The sequence below is a fragment of the Ambystoma mexicanum genome, chromosome 6p (assembly GCF_040938575.1).
Source record: "Ambystoma mexicanum isolate Mex_15411 chromosome 6p, UKY_AmexF1_1, whole genome shotgun sequence".
In the NCBI taxonomy this organism is placed as follows: Eukaryota; Metazoa; Chordata; class Amphibia; order Caudata; family Ambystomatidae; genus Ambystoma; species Ambystoma mexicanum.
This window is the reverse complement of record NC_090935.1, coordinates 626,382,350-626,401,943: the sequence shown is the minus strand read 5'-3', so window position 1 is coordinate 626,401,943 and position 19,594 is coordinate 626,382,350. Positions and strand designations below refer to the sequence as shown.

At 49.7% G+C, this 19,594-nt stretch overlaps 1 protein-coding gene across 3 annotated transcripts in view; it reads left to right on the top strand.

Annotated features, from left to right (window-relative positions):
• The window catches only part of HEXB (hexosaminidase subunit beta), a 903,874-nt gene that overhangs the window by 172,559 nt on the left and 711,721 nt on the right, over positions 1-19,594 (top strand). For all 3 annotated transcript variants that reach the window (XM_069627487.1, XM_069627486.1, XM_069627485.1), the window contains exon 4: positions 2,400-2,446. In XM_069627487.1, coding sequence (XP_069483588.1) covers positions 2,400-2,446 — 47 coding nt within the window. The remainder of the gene's footprint in view (positions 1-2,399; positions 2,447-19,594) is intronic.

Here is a 19,594-nt window from a genome sequence, read left to right as displayed (position 1 = left end):
CTTAAAGTAGTAAAACCACTTTTTATTTGATTGCCTCTGAGCATGAAGAGAATACAATCTGTCCAAACACCCTCTCAATTTGAAGAAAATCTAGGTCTGGCTAGAGCTTCTTATCGCTAGTCTTAAAATCCAACGGACCAAAGGTGTTTTGTATCAAATCCATAGTCCAGGGATGAATCCTTTAATTGCCCAACATCTATAGTCCCATTTGTAGGTGCGTAGATAAATGCCAGACTTTACAAGTGCAGTGTATATACTAGTGGAACTACCCAAAGGACACATTCTGTGACGCTAGTACAATGACACAAAATATCTGAGCTCAGACGGGAGCTTCTCCTCTCCGAATAAGAGAGGATCTAATTCAAACTCGATGGTATGACTTGTAAATGTGTCTATGAAGAAGCCACAAAGTGCCACAAATCTAGGGTAGATTTGTTTATCCCAGGATGAGAACAGAGAGCCTCAGTTGGTCTCCCTTTTTGTAGCATTCCAAGAATTGTATGGCTCATCATTCAGCATCAGCATAGTTATGCTTTTTAATTTAAGGCACTTGATTCTCCAACAACTCTGATTCAGACAACCGAACAATGGCAACTCCACTATTCGCTGGCATTATGTCTTTCTGAATGCTGTATCTTTTGTTCTTTTACCCTTGTGGCCTGGGTGCAAATGCTGGTGGGTTTGTGTTTGCTAGTGTTTTATTGCTGCCTTTTACCTACCCTTCCCAGCTATCCCACTTACCCTTCTGTCAAGCTCTCATGCCATGCTGCACCCTCTTTGTAGTCTGTTGCTGTGTTTACCCTTGCTGTTATTTATGCCCACTCGGTAAGAGTGTTCACCTGGAACCTGTCTTAACAACCTGCCTCTAACAATGTGAGCTAATCATTAACTTTATTTCTCAGCGAAGTCTTTGTTTCACTAACCTATCTCTGAGAGGTTTTATGTGATCTATAGCAGGATAAGGGATGTGCAGCTCTTAGATATGCCATGTCTTCACCCATCCATGGCCTCATGCCAGCCACCAACACATCAAAAGTGTTTCCCCCACCGTTTACGCTTGGCTTCTTCCTCTTGCTGGGGTGCTTTTGATAGGTCCCAGCAGTCAAATGCGTGCAGGTAGTTGCTCTTGTTGTCGGGTCACCCAGGAAAACCTTTGATGGGCTAGCAGATAGTTTGGACTTCCCATTAAGTAGTCCAAGCTTCTGCACTAAATCTTTGCTGGGCATTGTGGCCACTGCACTGCACATCCTACAACACAACCTGGTGCAGCACTTTGTGAGGTTTTGGAAGTATTTGAAAAATGGGAACTTTTGGGCGAAATGTATACACCTCTTAAAAGCTATTCCTTTACCACAAAGAAACACTTATACATTGGTAACAAGGGGAGAAAACAGGGCTTACCGGGGGGAGATACTTAAAGCATGGTTAATGACTAGCATCTGGGGTGCAATAGTCAGCGTCGATGCATTAATGTTTTGTTTACGTGTACAGATAAAGCTGTTGATTTAGTTTGTTTATACAGTCTTTCTCTAAAGGTAATAAAGCCCCAGTATTTACCTCATAGATCAACGCCCATTAGGTTATGAGGTATGTGAAAATATTTTATTTCAAGGCTAATCTGGTCAGAGATGACCCAAGATTTTTTGTAAAGATTATTAGATAATCTAAGGGAGTGATCATTTTGGTTGTATTGTTTGGTGTACTTGTTTTGAATACTGAGACCTTTGTTATTAGGATATTAACCACCAGATTGTAGTGACATTGATGCGAAATCGAATTGAGGGAAGTGGTCAATATTTTTTGCTCCATGAGTGATTACAGCAAACTTCACTTGAAAATAGTCATTATTATAATAGGACACAGTCCCTTAATGAGGTGTTACCATGTGTGGTCATAATTAGTGCAGTTTGGCTTATTGGATTTTGGATTAAGAGGTGGTGCACACCTATATTAGCAATTAGACATTATAAATTTTAGTACTTAATCGCATGCATAATACCTTAAATTGCTCTTCTCTGTTCACCCATTTCCTGTTCCTCCAATTTCGACTTTTATATTTATTATTCTTCCATTCAATATATTTAAATTAATGTTGGTTGTTGATCATTTATTACATATTAAGTCATATGTATGTGTTGGATTTGTATTTCTGTATATCGCAGCCCTGAGGAAGACCTCTTAAAGGGTTGAAACACGTGTTGGCTGTCCATGCTCAATCGGGAGCAACACTGTTGTGACTGTTGGATCAAATAGATTGTATTGTATTGTATTGGGTTGCGCTGCAGATGGCTAGTTTTGTTACAATATACTGATTTGCCTGTCCAGTACTAAATACTTTTACATGGATGCGTGTTCATTCTGGTGACTTTTTATAAATGATTGAACCTTTATAATTTTAGGGCTGGAGACTTTCAGTCAGTTGATCAACGAAGATGAATTTGGCGCAGTAAGTATAATAAAGCCGAACACTGTATGTATTGAATTCATTAAAAAAAGATTCCAGCTCCAAATTCTGCCTTGGATTACTCCTATTATGTTTGCTCATTGTCCACAAAATTCTTATTTAGGGCTAGAAACCACTTCACTTCACTTTAATTGTTCGTTTGGGATACATGTTATTTATGAATGACTAAGAACAACCATGTAGTTGGCAAGCAACTGCCAAGAGAAAACCTGAGTCTTCAGTCTCCATGGGTGGTATTCTCTTCTTTATCCAGTATAGTGTCAATTGGCTATTTTTTGTTTTTTAATGTTTGTGTTCAGAACAAACAAACTTGCATGCTGTCCCCTCAAGAGGACGAGCCCCAACATTGAAATTCGTTTTTCAGCTTTTAACATCTGGCAGATAAACAAAACGTGATAATTTAATGCACACTTGAGATATCAGCCACGTATGACAGAGCCGTATTACTTGCACAAAGCTTCAAACCATATACAAGGCCTATGCTTCTGTATTAATGCATTTTGAATATTTTGCTCTCCTATTACATTTATCCATAACACAGTGGTTCACATGTTATGTGGAATTTTAAAATGTTTAAATGTACTGTTTGAGGGGATTGGGTCCTCCAACGTATTACATATCTATGACATGTAATCACCACAGCTGTGCTGCTTCGGAAACTTTTTTCTGCGTCCTGCGTCAATGACGTTGATGCGCCGTCGTCGAGGACCTCCTCCGACGTCATCCGATGTGATAAGTAGGACGCACGACGCCCGTAGCCTCAGTTCCGTTTTTTCCGCGAACGTGTTGCTTCGTGCATTTCGGTTACCGCCTCGACTCTTTGGAGTTCTGTTCTTCTCGGTTCTTCGAACCTGTTTGTTTTGTGAAAATCCTTTGTGTGAAGATGTCTTCTACTTCGTCTTCGACCCCGCGTCCGGGCTTCAAGAAGTGCGGGGAGTGTGGGTCCAAGATGTCGGTGACTGACTCGCTTGACGCTTGCCTCTGGTGCCTCGGGAAGGCCCACGACACGGATAACTGTATCGACTGCCAGTCGCTCACGTCCAAAGCCTTACGCGAACGTAAGAAGAAGTTGTCGGTAGGTCGGGTGTCCAAGCCCCGGAAGTCGAGGTCTGTGGGGCTTTCGACGGATGATTCGAGGGGTGACTCTCCGCGTCATCGTCGGAAGTCTCGTGGGTCTCCTTCTAGGAGTCGGTCTCACCACTCCTCAGCCTCTTCGAGGCATTCTCGGAAGCGCCGACACTGGCCGTCTTCCAGGTCCTCTTCGGAGGACTCTGCCCGGCACGTCGCTTACCCCACCAGCCGTGCGACGCCGGAGGAATGGGTTTCCTTCGGGAAGAAAATGCTGCTGATTCTTGAGTCGCAGGGTACTAAGCCGTCCGCGCCCCCGAGTGGGGTCGGTCGTGAGAGGTCGAGAGACACCGCTCGCAAGAGTGGTCGGCACGAGTCACGGGAGAGGTCCCGTTCGGACAAGGAGACTCGTTCTCGACGTACCCGTTCCAGGTCCCGGTCCTCGACGCGTTCGAGACCGTGTGCACCTGTGAGGTCTTCGAGGAAGACATCGACGTCTGAGGCGTCGAGGGCGTCGACGGGCTTTCTCGAGGCTCCGGCTCCGAGGAAGTCGTTGAAGCTGTCGACGCTCAGGTCGTCGAAGGACACGCTCGGGGCTCCGGCTTCGAGGGCTGTGTCGACGCCGCCGATGCTGGCGGCGCTGCATCGGACGTCGATGCCGATTTCCTCGACGCCGATCCTCTCGGCGCTGATGCCTGTACTCGCGGCGCCGATTCGCTCGACGCCATCGACGCCTTTCGTGTCGGAGGTGGCACGGGGAACCCCCTAGGAAGGCTGTGGTTAAGAGCAAGCACTCTCGGGTGCCTTCTTTTCGCCACCTTCAATATATTTCAGAGGCGGATGAGGATTCTGATGGCCTGGTTCCTAGTCAGGTTCCAGATGAAATTGTCTCGGGCCATAGTCAGTTTAACGATTTGAGGCAGTCACTGCATGATGCCAGTGGACTGGACACCTCTCCGGAGGTGGAGTTTTGTAGGCCGGAGCCTGGCTCTCATGCCGATTCCTCGTACCGGCGCCTATGGCTAGGGTTTCTGAGTACTTGGGATGGTCTGCTCCCCCAGGGGAGTTTGTGCAGGATGATCTAACGGACATCCTTGATGTTGGTCCCCCAACTGACCCGGTACTGCCGTTCCATATGGCTTTACAGAGAAGGGTGGCGGCGGCTTGGACTGCTCCGGAGAGTCTCCCGGCGGTGGGCAGATCCTTGTCGCGAAAATACCGTCCAGCCAGTAGCGACCCCTGCTACTTGACCAGGCACCCCACTCCGGAGAGTTTGGTGGTGCAGGCGGCCACGGCCCCGGCAAAGCAGGCGTCGTACCCTACCATCCCTCCTGATAGGGACGACAAACGTTTTGATGGCTGGGCGAAGAAAGTGTTTTCTTCTGGTGGTATGGCGCTTCAGGCAGCCAACTCCATTTGTGCCTTGTCTCATTTCACTCACACTCTGTGGAACTGTGTTGCGTTAGCGGCTGAACATATTCCCGAAGGGGACGAACGGGATGGTTTCCTTGCTATGGTCCAGGATGGTAAGGATGCTATGTGTGAGTCCGTTCAGTCGGGTTTGGACTTAGCTGAATGCGTCAGTAGGTCCATGGCGGCGAGCACCGTGATACGCAGGTTTGCGTGGTTGCGGAAGTCGGGGTTTGCTCCTGATGTGCAGTCCCGGCTCCTCAACATGCCCTTTGACGGTGAACACCTTTTTGGCAGCAAGGCTGATGAGAGCCTTGAGAGGTTGCAGACCTCAAAAGCTGCAGCGAAATCGTTTGGTGCTGCAGTTCGCCAACCTCTGCCTTTTCGTCCTAGGGGACAGCAGTGGAGGGGTGGTTCCTTTCGCTATTACTCGTCCTTCAGTAAAGCGAGAGGAGCTGGCAGTCAAAGAGGGCAACGCAGGGGTACCAGAGGTGGACGACAGGGTACCCGTGGTGCCAAGGCCGCTCGGGCAGTTGCCTCTTTGCTCTCAGGTAACGCCGCAGCCGCTCCCACTCAGTCATGAGGCCATGTCCCATGGTTCGCCGGTTGAGGGAAGGCTGGCACAGCATCTTGTAGAGTGGCAAGCCATTACTTCAGATGTGTGGGTTCTGGAGATCATAACCCACGGCTACTGTCTTCCCTTTCGGCACAGGCCTCGCGACAATCCACCGGGGAACCTCTCTTTGCAGAGTCCGGATCCGCTCCTTGCGCAGGAAATTCAAGCCCTGCTGGAGAAAGGCGCCATAGAACTGGTGCCTGTAGCGGAGAGGAACAAGGGATGGTATTCCCCTTATTTTTTGATTTCAAAGAAAGACTGGGGATTGAGACCCATCATGGACTTGCGCGGTTTGAACAGACTCCTCAGGAAGGACAAGTACAAGATGGTTACTCTCGCTCAAGTCCTCCAGGCCCTTCAGCTTCAGGACTGGTTGGTGTCACTCGACCTCAAGGATGCTTACTTCCATGTGCCGATCCATCCCAAGCACAAGAAGTACCTGAGGTTCGCGGTTGGCGACTCGCACTTTCAGTTTCGGGTCCTGCCGTTCGGATTGACCTCCGCCCCGAGGGTTTTCACCAAGCTCATGGTGGTGGTGGCAGCGCATCTCAGGCAAGGGGGGATTCACGTCTACCCCTACCTGGACGATTGGTTGATCAGGGGGAGCTCTCCCGAGCAAGTCCTGGATCATCTGTCCGTCACCTGCCACTCCCTTCACAGGCTGGGCTTCTCCCTCAATTTAAAGAAGTCCCATTTGACGCCAACACAGCGGCTCCAGTACATCGGAGCTGTGCTCGACACTTCCATGGGGCAGTGTTTTCCTCCCCAGGTGAGGGCTCTTCACATTCAGCAGATGGTGCACAAGTTTCAGCATGCCCAGACGCTCCCAGCGTTCGAGTTCTTGAGGTTGCTCGGCCTCATGGCATCCTGCATTCTTCTGGTGCCAGAGGCTCGCCTGCGGATGAGATCTTTGCAGTGGGCACTCAAGATGCAATGGTCGCAGTCCTCCGGCAGGATGTTGGACCCGGTTCAGGTGCCGCCCTCTGTCGCCCGGGACCTTCTATGGTGGGCCGTCGAAGGCAACTTGATGAAGGGGGCTCCATTTTGGCTTCCCTGGCCGGAGGTGACGATCGTGACGGATGCATCCCTCACGGGATGGGGAGCTCATGCCAACGGGCTGACAGTCAGCGGTCGTTGGTCTCCGTCGGAGTCCAGACTCCATATCAATCTGTTGGAGCTGAGGGCCGTCAGGCTAGCCCTGAAGGCTTTTCTGCCGACTGCGCGAGGAAAGAGTGTCCTGATCCTGACGGACAACACAGTGGCCATGCACTACCTCAACAAAAAGGGGGGGGGGTGGCAGGGTCACTTCCTCTGTGCAGGGAGGCGATGCAGCTCGAGTTCTGGGCCATCCAACAGGAAGTTTCGATCTCGGCAGTTCATCTGGCCGGAGACGAAAACGTGACGGCGGACGCTCTGAGCAGGCAGAGTGCGATCTCTCACGAGTGGGAGTTGGCTCAGGAGATTCTCCTGGAGATCTTCGCCCTTTGGGGGACCCCTCAAGTGGATCTCTTCGCCTCCAGTGTCAACCGGAAGTGCGAAAGGTTTTGCTTGCGGGAATTTCCTCCAAAAGGAGCCTTAGGAGACGCGTTCGTGGTGGAGTGGTCATTCCCGCTGCTGTACGAGTTTCCTCCAGTCCCCGTCATCCCGCAAGTGCTGCGGAGGTTACCGAAGTTCGGTTCCCGGATGATCCTCATTGCTCCGGCGTGGGCTCGGAGGACGTGGTACCCGGACCTTCTCGACTTGTCCATCTGCCCTCCAGTTCGTCTTCCCTACCGAGACGATCTGCTCTCACGGGAGGGGGGTCAGGTTCTCCATCCAGAGGTCAGATCCCTCAACCTTCACGCTTGGCTTCTGAAAGGTTGAGGTATAAGGATTGGGACCTCCCTGAAGACGTGATGGAGGTGTTGCTTTCGGCCCGAAGGCCAGCAACAAAGTCTCTGTACCGTTGGCGTAAGTTCTGCGACTGGTGCATAGTTCAGAATGTGGATCCTTTTGCATGTGACATCCCCATGGTTCTGTCCTTTTTGCTTTCTTTGGCCCACAGGTGCTTGCAAGTGGGTACCATTAAAGGTTACCTGGCGGCGCTGTCCATCTGTAAGCGCTCGTCTGAAGAGTGTTCTTACTTTAAAATCCCTTTAATTTCACAGTTTCTGAAAGGGCTCACTAATGTGTTCCCTCCGTCACCTTTCCTGGTGCCCGGTTGGGATTTAAACCTTGTTCTTACGTTTCTTATGGGTGCTCCGTTTGAGCCTTTACATTCTTGCCCTTTGAGGCTGTTAACTCTGAAAACTTTGTTTTTAGTTGCGGTTACTTTCGCTCGCAGAGTGAGTGAGTTACAGGCACTTTCAGTTAAGCCACCTTTCACTGTATTTCAAAAGGACAGGGTTGTCCTTAGAGTTCGTCCTTCTTTTCTTCCGAAGGTAGTGACGGAATTTCATTTGGCCCAGAAGGTTGTTCTTCCGGCATTCTATCCTCCTCTGCATCCTGGTAAGGAAGAGAGGCTCCATAGGCTTGATCATAGGAGAGCTTTAAGCTTTTATGTTTCACGCATGTCCCGGGTCAGAGTGGACGATCAACTCTTCATTGGTTACGCTGGAAAGCGTTTGGGGCAAGCTGTGACGAAACAGACTTTGTCTCGCTGGATTATTTTGGCCATCTCGGAGTGTTACCGCTTGGCGGGTAAGGACCCACCGGCTGGCTTGCGGGCCCATTCTACCTGGGGTATGGCTGCATCTACTACCCTGCAGAGGGGTGTTCCTATTCGCAACATCTGTGATGCAGCCACCTGGGCTTCAGTACATACGTTTGTACGTCACTATTCCCTCGATTCCATCCGAGGACAGGATCTGGCCTTTGGCAAGGCAGTCCTTTGCTCTGCTATTTGATTGGCTATTCTAAATTTTGATTCTAAATTCTTTCCTTCCTCCTTGCTCTGGTACTGCTTTGGGAGTCTGTCATAGATATGGAATACGTCGGAGGACCCAATCCCCTCGAAGAACAAGTTACTTTATTACCTGGTAACGTTCTTTCGATGGGATGGTCCGACGACGTATTCCATATCGCTCCCGCCCTGCCTTCCCCGCTGCAGAATTTCTTTTGCGATTGCAGCTTACGTTCTGCAAGGCTTTGTGTCTGACTGGCAGTTGACTAATGTCACACGTTCTGGGAGAAAAAACTACAACTGAGGCTACGGACGTAGTGCGTCCTATTTATCAAATCGGATGACTTCGGACGTCGGAGGAGGTCCTCGACGACGGCGCATCGACGTCATCGACGCAGACACCGAAAAATGTTTCCGAAGCAGCACAGCTGTGGTGATTACATGTCATAGATATGGAATACGTCGTCGGACCATCCCATCGAAAGAACGTTACCGGGTAAGAAAGTAACTTGTTCTTCTATTCCTAGGTAACCCTTTTAATATGTCCATTATGTTTTAAATTCCTCACCTTGAATAACTCAATCGCTTTTCTGCTTTTACCTAACTTTGTATTCATTCCTTAAGACCGGTTGAAGAATAACCACATTCAAATCTAACAGTTTTCCAGGCTCGCACCCAAATCACTACTTGTTTAAAAGTATTGTTTCAGTAGTTAGGATGAGCACTTAGGCTGCATAATCTTGATTGCGGCTTCCCTGCTTGCGTGCATTCAGGTGCAATATTTGTCAATGTCCTGATTTATTGTTTTTTTAAATTTTATTTTCTTTAATGTTTTTAAACCCCAGGAGATGTGTATCCACATAACTATCACCCAGCATGGGACAATCTCTGGAGACCTGCTCCTGTTTACTGCTATGAAATCATGTGTTACTTCATTGTAAGACATTCTTAAAATATGGCCATTTATCAAACCCTTCCTATGGAATGTGGAAGTTCCATCTTTGTCCATGTGGAACAACAAAAAGTTGAGAGTTCTACTAGGCTTTTTTAAACAGAATAACATTCATTGTAGTTTACTACTCCCTCCATCAGTCTACTGAACATTATGTTGGAGTTGTGCTGAATGAATATTACTGCCTAAAATCTGGAGCGCACAATTAGCCTGCCACATATATGGGCCTGAGCATCTTAGAAGCTAGCCTCTGTGAACAACCCCTTCAATACAGTAGCATTTTATCTAATCTTGCAAAATATTTGGGCATGAACTAGGGCCTAATATTTAGGATAGATGTTTCCGGGTAGTATAAGTTGACCATTTGACCTGCCTCCAACTTTCTTAACACTCCAGTATATGCTTGTTCTTTATAAAACGCCTAAATAAATATATTTGATATTATGATCATGCAGTAGGTCTGAAGTGATTTCTCCCAGATATTTTAAAGCCTCCAAAACACAAGTCAACAAATCTTGCTAAATTGCATTGGTATGCAAAAAACATTTGCACCAATTAAGCTGTACCTGTGACTAAATGACTACTGCTCTGCAGGAAAACACGGATGAATAGTGGAAAAACCACCTCTTTGGCCCAACTATAATACTGAACCAACAGGGATCCCAATCCTTTGCCTCTCTTGGTAAAATGGACTGAGGCCAGGTTACATCTTCAGGATCAGTGTGCGCTGATAACAGCAACCCAAACAACCTAAGTAGAATGGTTCCAAAATAAAAGCATGTCCAATCGAAGTTATATCAAAATTGAGACTTTTAAACAATACAAATGTAATCGCAAACAATGCACACTTTTGAGAAAGAGCTTTCTGGGTAGGAGTCTCAGTGAGGTGAAATGAATCAGTGGGATGAGACATTCTTTGAAGAAAGAGATATTACAACTACCAAAATACATAATCTTGTTGCCTCAATAATCGAACTGATCCACCTGTTGAATACCTAAATATGGGTAATGGCACCCAAATCCCCTGGGGTATGAATGTGGAAAAAAAAACAGTCTTGATCCCATAGAGCTTAATGCTTCTCTAACTCAGAAGAGGGAAATAGCACAAAGGCTATTAATAATAATCGCCAAAAGCCTAGAAAACATTATTCTTCTTTGCAAGCCAAACTGGTATCTGTTTTGTGTGATATTCCTTCAATTAATGGTGTAGAACGCAAATCAGTAAATCAGTAAAGAGTTGGAAAAACGCACTTTGTCAAGGTCTTCAAGTCCGTAATTCCCTCAGTACTGGGACAAGGAAGAGAGATGCAGAGAAACGCTACTGTGGGAGCGGTCTCCTAATTATTGTAGCTGGACCTACACCTGAAGGGGATGGAGAGGCTTAAAAACCCCCTCACATGCAGGGAACCCTGGTTGCAGCTGAGAGGAGAAGCCTGAGGTGAGAGAAGACGCCGGCACTATGGAAACGGCTGAAGTGCTGGCAGGTCCTGAGAGATTCGGTTGCAGAGGTTGCAACGCTGGCAGCTGAAGAAAGAGCCACTTGCCCAACAAGAATTCATTGTGCAGAGTTCGAACAGCTGGAGGAACCAGGTGGCAGGGTTTTGCACAAGGCCCTGTCCGGAGCAGAAAATGCACCATTCCTCAGTGGCATGAGCGGAGGAGGACCAGAGGAGGCTGTCCACCCGACCGCAAGGAGCCACAAGTACCAAAGACCAAGCGACTTACCTGGTGAGTTCACAGCTTGCAAGGGACTCTGGAGTGCCCCAAAGCTGTCGGCGTGTTAAGGGCAAGCAGCTTCACTCGCATATGACTGAAAGCAGCAATAACTATTTTTGAATACTTAAATATATAAAACCAACAAAAGTCTTAACTGTTAAGATAAAATTACTGTGTAAAAAAGCGCATGAGATTGTGGAAAGCCCAAAGACTGTGGAAGCTGGAAAAGGTCTAAAAATGTACAAGCAATACCCAACCTAAAAGAGTGTTAATAACCAACAATCACCCTATAACCAACAGTGCTCAATGCAAGAGGGGAATACGGAGAGGCTTAATGGTTGTAGGACAGCAGCAATGCTTATATGCCCCGAGACACAGATCAGGTGATAGAAACCTCCATTGCCAATATAGAAGAAACATGAGACTGTCTTTTGGAAATTATTTGGTTGTTGGTGCAGAGGGGAAAGAAAGGTGGCAAACAGGCTTCCCTTCTGGAGAAGGTTATCCAGGTGGAGAGAGGGATAGTTGCAAACGAGTCTTGAAGAGCTTTAATGTGGTTCCTTGTTTCCCCGTAACTAGTTTTGATGCTAGAGAAGTCTAATGAAGTGGTTATTCTAAGCTGGAAGTTACCACTGAACCACTTTTTGATGAAGAAGTAGACGAGCAGGCAAGTATACCCGTATGGCAAGAGGTTTTTGCCTAAAAAGGCCTGGTAAAGGAATTAACCAGGTAGTAGTTAATGCAAGTGCTGAACTGTGGTTCTAAACAACTTATGTTAAATTGTGACACTCCAAGAAGAATTGTGAAAGCTTGTCGAGGAAAAGGTAAAATTCCTTTTGAAACCAAACTTGTTTTAAACCATCCTGACCAGGACATTTGTTGTTGCTCATCTAAACGAATAAGATGATCCCTGTTCTTACTCCAGGAGGAGTTGGAATAGACTAGGGGCCTCATTACGACTATGGCGGTATTCTGTGGTAACTCCGCCGTGGTGGATTTAGCGTTACCGCCGCGTGTTGCTGTGCAATTTCTGTCGAATTACGACCTGGCATGGTTGCGCACATACCAATGGCGGTAACGGTAATTTTGCCCAGGCAGTTACAGCTGAACAACCCGTGGTACGACCTAATTCCGCCAAACAGTAGTGGAATTACTGTTACCGCCATGGCGGTCAGCGAAATTTCCACCAGTGGAAATTTATCATCCCTATAAAAGGAAGCACCACAGTGGCCATTTGTAAATCGCAATCCATCGAATATCTTGTGATGGGAGTGCCATCTAGACACCCAGCTAAGCCCAAACATGTCGGCGGGGGGGTGGCAGGGTGGGGTGCCGGGGAAAGTGCAAAGGCAGGGTGCTCAATATAAGAAAACGTAAGCCCAAATTCATGGAACAGGAGCTCATGGTGTTGGCAGAGCAAGTGGCCCTCTCTGAGGAGCTGTATGGGGAAACACACAGGAAGACCAGCCAGCAGCGCAAAAACCAACATATGGATGGAAATCGGGGACAAGGTGGTGGCCCTAGGGCATGTCCGTGAGGTTGAGGACATGAAGAAGAGGTGGAATGACCTCAAGGCCAGGGTCGGGAGCCTCATCTCCAACCACCGCTGGGAGACCGCTCTCACTGAAAGTGGCTCAGTGGAACCCTTGGACACTGTGGGAGGAGATGGTCACAGGGATATTATGCATGGCCAGGATCAAGGGCGTGGGCACGGCAGGGCTAGGAGCCAGCAGCCAAGCTGAATTGGGCGAGTACCACAGTGACGCATCCACTGATAAATGGATAACCCTGCAGGCATTCACTAACACCCACACTGGCATGCAAGCAAGCGACGTGACCCCCAGCAAGCAATTGTCATCCATGTGAGGCACCAGGGCAAAATGACAGCAACCAGTGGCCACAGAAACCCCCCTGACATGACACCCATGCAGTCAACATAGCCACCATGCAAACATGCAACTTGTCCCTATCCATGGATGCACAACTCTTATAGTTGGGTCGCATCCACTAGCCCCTCGGCTACTATGGCCCATGTACAGACATATTGATCAGTACACATCTAATAACATGGCCACCGGACCCAAACACAGCCAAATGCACTGCACCACCAGATACCTGCCACCAAGAGACATGATGCACCACTGGACAGGACAGCCTGTAGCCAAACACATCCCAGGAATGCACCACCAAAACAAGCCGGCCGACCCACACCTGGCTGTCCAGATGCAATGTATTCCATGTACACAGCGGCAGACTCATGGCGCCAGCCCCCTGAGGAGGCCCAACACACAGTGACGACAAAGAACAAGTGACAGTGAATGTTGATTGGACAAGCACCTCTTCACCAATGTGTTAATGTACATCTCAATTTGTCCCAACAGGAACACAAGACACCCAGGAAGGGACTGAGGAGCCTGCCCCCCCCCCACGACACCAGCACCAACTACTGCAAGCAAGCAGCCAGGCCAAGGCAGGTTGGGGGAGTAGGAGTGTGCCACGAGGAAGAGGCACTAGGCCTTCAGGCCACCGAAAGTCACTTGGGCTGCCCAGACGGACAACTCCACAAGTCCACCACATATCCCAAGCGTGCAATAGGTTCCTGAGTTTGCCGGGCCTAGAGACCCAAGCTACTCCTCACTGATGACGCCCAACAAGGCTGAAACATGTCTTGGGATGCTTGTGGTCTCGTGCAGAAGGGATGTGACCTAGCAGTTCGGGCTGGACTGCCCCTTTTGGGGTAGGACCAAGCCTGATTTGCATATGGTTTTTCCCCTTCTGTAATGGCTTGGCAGGCTGAAGAACGATGGTCTGGAAGGTTGCCCAGAGCTTTGCCCGTGGTTATGATTAATTCAAAACCTTCCAGCCTTCACCTTTCTGTTTTGCCATAGGTTCCACCAGTGACAAGCCAGGACACAACCACATCAAGTCTGACTGCAGATGCATAAGTGGGTCAGAGTGTGGACCACAGACTCCATTCAGAGCAGGCCAATGCAGGCAAGGTTGCCAAGGAGGAGGGTGCCTTCCCTGCGTCCAGCCAGCTAACATTCCCCTGTCCGCTAATTCACACTGAGTCCTCCCGCTTGCACAGCCCTCCCCACTGCACACACCAACATCCCGCTCTGCCCTGTGCTATGCGGGGGACTCTTCTGACGATCAGGCCAGGAATGCTCGCTGTCAAGGTCAGCATGAAGAACATGACCAAGACCAATTACCACGGCCAGTGCCTTCCACCACACTCTAGGCCATCTGAACCGCATGGAGCAGAGGCAGGCGCAAAAGCGTGCCATTGTTCAGGAACATTTGGGGTATGTCTCTGCAGGAGCACAGTGACCTGCAATGCCAGCCTGTGCCTCACAAGCCAAAGGGTGCGGAAGCTGGCTGAACAAATCTCCTCATCACATAAGACCACGGCCAGAGCCATACATCTCGGCATGTACCATCTGCAGGGGAGCTCACAGTTTGCTACCCCTACTGAGGGGTCATTGGCTAGCACCCCGCCCAGGTGCTCGCAACGGCATTCCTCAAATGCAGCTAGGCCTGCGGACAAGGTGCACAAGCTCTGATGGGCGCAGTTCTTGGTGTTGTGGGTGGGAGTTGGTAGTTGGGGTTGGGGGGGAACCGTTGGTGTTGGGATGGGGTCACTTTGTTGCCATTAATAAACGCACTACTACATCCCATCCCTTTTCCTCCATACTTATGGGACATTCCTCCGTCCTGTGGGACGGGACCGGAGCACTTTGTAAAAAGCATCACATTTTTTTCAAACGTGTCCTTCCTCTCTTTTTACACGGGGTACCGCACGTAGCCGTAACCCTGCTCTCCTTAGCTCCGCCCAGCGCATCACCCATCAGTCCTTTTCTCCGCACGTTTGGGACTGGACGCACTCGCAACTTCAGAAGATTTGTTTCCTTCCAGTGTCCTTCTATCCTGCTCCGGCTTAGCGGTTGCGTGGTAGTCCGTCTATGCCGTTTTGGTTAGATTTTCCTTCTTGTTCTTCCTGCGAACTTCGCTTCGCTAGGGTGGATCCCCATTCTTTGTTTAGAGTGGTTGGGCCTGGATCACGGGTGGGATTCATCCTTCTACTGCGATTACCTTTCGGTCCTGGCACTTCAACGTCATCTGGGGCGGTGTGAGGAGGTGTTTCGGCACGTTCCTCCTCCGCATTTTCAGAGTTTCTCCAGCATTGGATCTTTCATGGATTCACATGCTGTGAATATTCCCCATCGTCAGGCTGGGAACCTCGGTCATTTTTAAAAAAGCATTTTCCTATGGAGAACTTGACACTTTAGTGTCCGATCAATGTCTTTTTTGGGTGCTTTAGCCACCACCAATAGGATTTAGGCTATAAATAGCCCTGCCCCCGCGGCTCCCCTTCAGATTTCAACCGTCTCCAAAGTGTTGGGATCACCTCAAGCTCATTCTGTTTCTACACGTGTTGGTGCGTCTTTGTTGTTTCTTTGTGATGTCTTCAAGAAAAGCTTTGCTCCGGCTTTGCACGACTTGCGGACTGAAGGTGTATGAGGGGGACGAGCACATGGACTGCCTATATTGCCTTTACCCTCATCACTGTCTATTCTTGTGAAATCTGTAAAGGGTTCTCTCAGAAAACGCTTAAGGACTGCAATTACCGGTTGGTGTGTTGGCTGAATGAGAGTACCTACCCCTCCTCTGAGGTGGGGTCGGTTCGTAGCCTGGCGTCTGAGAGACCTGGTCAAGCGGTTCTTCACAGTCTGTGTCCGCTGAACCACCGGCTAAGAAGTCTCAGCCTGCCTCTGGTACGGAGAAGAGTGGTTGTGCCTCTTCGGGTAAACACCTGCCGAAGGGGGCTCTGTCTTCCAAGCATGGACATTCGGACCAGTCCTGTGGGTCTGATGGAAGGCCCGAGAAGTCGACTTCACTGATGAACAACAAGAAGTACTCTTCGAAGCGTTCCTCTTCAGGAGACCATCGTAGGTCGTCCTCTACGAGAGTCGTCTAAGCACCGGTCCAGTGGGACCAAGCAGACTGGATCGCCTGAAAAATCTACACCGCAGGTGGCGGTTCCAGCTACGTCATCGTCAACGGTAGTCCGTCGTCGACTGTTGAGCTGCCAACTACGATTCCTTCCTCCACGATTCCAGCGGCTGCGGTTGACAAAGGCCTGAGGCTCTCGTCGTCGACAGCTTGTCATCGACAGGTGGGGCGTGGCAGCCTTCTGCTTTTGACGCTCTTTTACCTGACACACTCCTACAACATGAGGCGGTGTCATCGGAGGTGGAGGACAAATGGGAGCAGGTGGTGGGACCGTTGGGCCTCGGCTTGCAGTGTGTTGGTCCTTCGACGTCGAGGGGGACTGGCCCACCCAGTTACCAACTGCTGAACCCGCAGGCGATGTTGTTGCTTGAGGTCCTGTCTACACTACAGTCCTTGTTGGGTCAACTGGATTCCATATTGCCTCCTCTGAATCTGGTTCCGGTGGGGCCTATCGTCTACGCTACAGGTGTTCCTCCGCGTTCGACAGCTGCGGCTGAGTTGCCGGCACCTCAGCCGATGAACGAAGACGGTCCTTGTTCCCATCCTGAAGCGGGTGAGCTGCTGGTCTCTGATTCAGCCTGTGTGCCTAGGGACAGCATGTCTAATGGCTCGTCATCGACGTCGAGAGATCCGGCGTGGGATTCGGATGTGGAGGTGGAAACACCTCGTAGTCCAGGACAACCATCTCCGCCTGATAATGTTGGTGCGTTCCACCCCATGATGGCAAAGGCTTGTTTCAAATTCGGTTAGACTCCAGAGGAGGAACGCAAAGAGTGTTTCCTGTTTGACCACATGGGCAAGAGAAGAAAAGCGGTGTTCGCCGTTCCTATCCTGGACCATGTGTGGCAGGAGGGCCTACGCACAATGCGCCATCCTTTCTCAGAACCAGCAGTCAAAGGGAGGCTGGAGAAGAAGTTTATGTCCCGGACTCTACACCGAAGTGCTTGGTTTTGCAGCCCACCCCTGAGTCAGTGGTGTCGGCAGCAGCTAGCCGAAAAGCCAGAACCCAGCACAATTGTGTTACCCCTCCCGATAGTGACGCCCGAAGGCAGGATGCCTTCGGGAAGAGGGTTTTGACTGTGGGAGCGACGACGGTGAAGGTGGCCAATTCGTTGGCAATCATGGCTTGTTACGATCGCGAGAGGTTGGCTCGGCTGGCCCCTCTGTTGGAACATCTACCTGAGGAACACCGTAAGGCTGCCATGCTATTTGTGCGCAAAGGTGAGGAGGCGTCAAATCGCAGGATTCACATCGCCATGGATTTGGCAGAATCTGGTTTCAAACAGATTAACAATGGTGTGGTACTACATCGACAAGCCTGGTTTAAGTGCACAGACTTTCGCCCAGAAGTACATTATAAAGTTCTGGACATGCCCTATGAGGGGGAGCAGTTGTTTGGGGAAAAAATTGATGAGGCCCTCAAGGGTATGAAGGAGGACTCTGACACGGCAAAATGGTTAGGAGCTTTGCAGAGTGGATGCTCGTTTTGCCCTTTTCATCCCTTCCGTGGAGCGTCAGGAAACGCCGATTTGCTTCCTCCAGAGACCGGAGTTACAGTTGGTCTGGCTACTCCTCACAGGGGTATGGGCGGTCGGCGCAATCGACGCAAAAGAGCCGAGACTTTCAAGCCTCCAGGAGGAGAGGACAGGCCTCTTCCTGAAAAGGTAGACAAACTAAGCCACAGCAATAACTGTCTTCAGGGAAATCTGCTGGCGGCAGAGTGGCACTACCCAAATGGGGCAAGATAACCTCAGACTGATGGGTGTAGGACATGGTGCGGTCGGGCCACTCTCCCCATTCCTCCAGTGTATGCCGTGCAACCTCATCTTCGCATTTTACAGCAGGAGGTTGTACTTAAGCTACAGAAAGGGGCTATATTATTGGTTCCGGTGGCTGAGAAAGGCCAGGGGGTTTACTCCCGTTACTTTGTGGTGAAGAAACCCAATTTTCGAAGGTCCAGAATGGGTCGCCACTTGCCAAGACTCTGCAACGCAGAAACTACGGCAGAAAGTGGCAGAGTGGAAAATGGGTACAAGAGTATCAGTCAGGACATACATGTCGCTGCTGGGGGCCATGGCGTCCTGCATTCCATTGGTGAAGTCGTCTCTTCACGAGTCTGGTGCAGGAGTTCCTTGCCGATCGGTGGGCTCAAGAGTCGCGGATCGTGGACCGACCAGGTGGTCATCGATGGCGACCTGGTGGAAGCTCTTGGATGGTGGCAGTGCCCGGACAATCTGGTACAGGGCATGCCGTTGCTGGAACCAGAGATTCAGGTTACAATTGTGACGGATGCCTCTCAAACAGGGTAGGAGGCGCATCTTGAGGGCTCGCAGGTCCAGGGCCTGTAGTCTCGGTTGGAGTCAGGGTTTCACATCAATGTGCTCGAAGTGAGAGCGGTACATTGGGCCCTGAAATCGTTTCTGCTGCGCATACGCGGCTCGGTGGTGAGGGTGTTGACTGACAATACCGCCACGATGTTTTACCTCAGGAAAACTGGGCACGCATTCCAGTGCTCTAGAAAGAAGCTCAAGAACTGGCATTGGGCCATGTCGCACGACATCGGCATTGTAGCGTTTCACCTGCCGGGAGTGATGAATGTGCAAGTGGACTCGCTCAGCACGGAGGTAAACCAGCTTCACGAATGGCAGCTGAAGGAGCAAGAGGTGTCCATGATCATCCGGATCATCCTTCGGTGGATCTCTTTGCAACGCGGGAGAACAAGAAGTGCAAGGAGTTTGCCAGCAGATGGGCTCAGCCCGAGTCTCTATGGGATGCGTTCTCGTTCCTGTGGACGGACCGTTTCACTTACTTGTTTCCTCCGTTTCCACTCATTCGACGGACCCTCCAGTGGATTCGGAGATAACCCTTGCTGTGTGATTCTGGTGGCCCTGTGCTGGGCCAGGCAGCCATGGTTCTCAGATCTACTTCATCTGTCTGTGGCGGAGCCGGTTCGGTTGCAAGTGATGCCGGACCTTCTGTCTCAGGACAAGGACGCTGTCTGGCACCACAATCCAGGATCTCTCAACCTGACGGCTTGGCTCCTTATTTCTCAGAGTTTAGCCTGCTGAACATTTCTGGTGACTGTCGACGCATTTTGGAGGCGGTGAGAGCTCCGTCCACGAATGTCTCCTACGTGTGTAAATGGAAAAGGTTTGGTGTGTGGTGTAAGGGCCAGCCTCGAGAGGACCCTTTGAACATTTCACCAGAGCAAGTTCTACCCTACTTATTGCATTTGACAAACAAGGGTTTGGTGTTCTCCTCCATAAAGGTACACTTGGCAGCAATTTCTAGATTCACTCGTAAGTGGCATGCTATGCCTCAGTTTAGTGATTGTCTCATCGAGCATTTTCTGAAGGGGTTGTTTCGAAATTTTTCTCCAATCAAGAAGTTTCCTCCAAGGTGAAGCCTCAATGTGGTTCTGTCAGGTCTGATGAAGCCTCTGTTTGAACCTCTGTCATCAACGCCCTTGCAGTT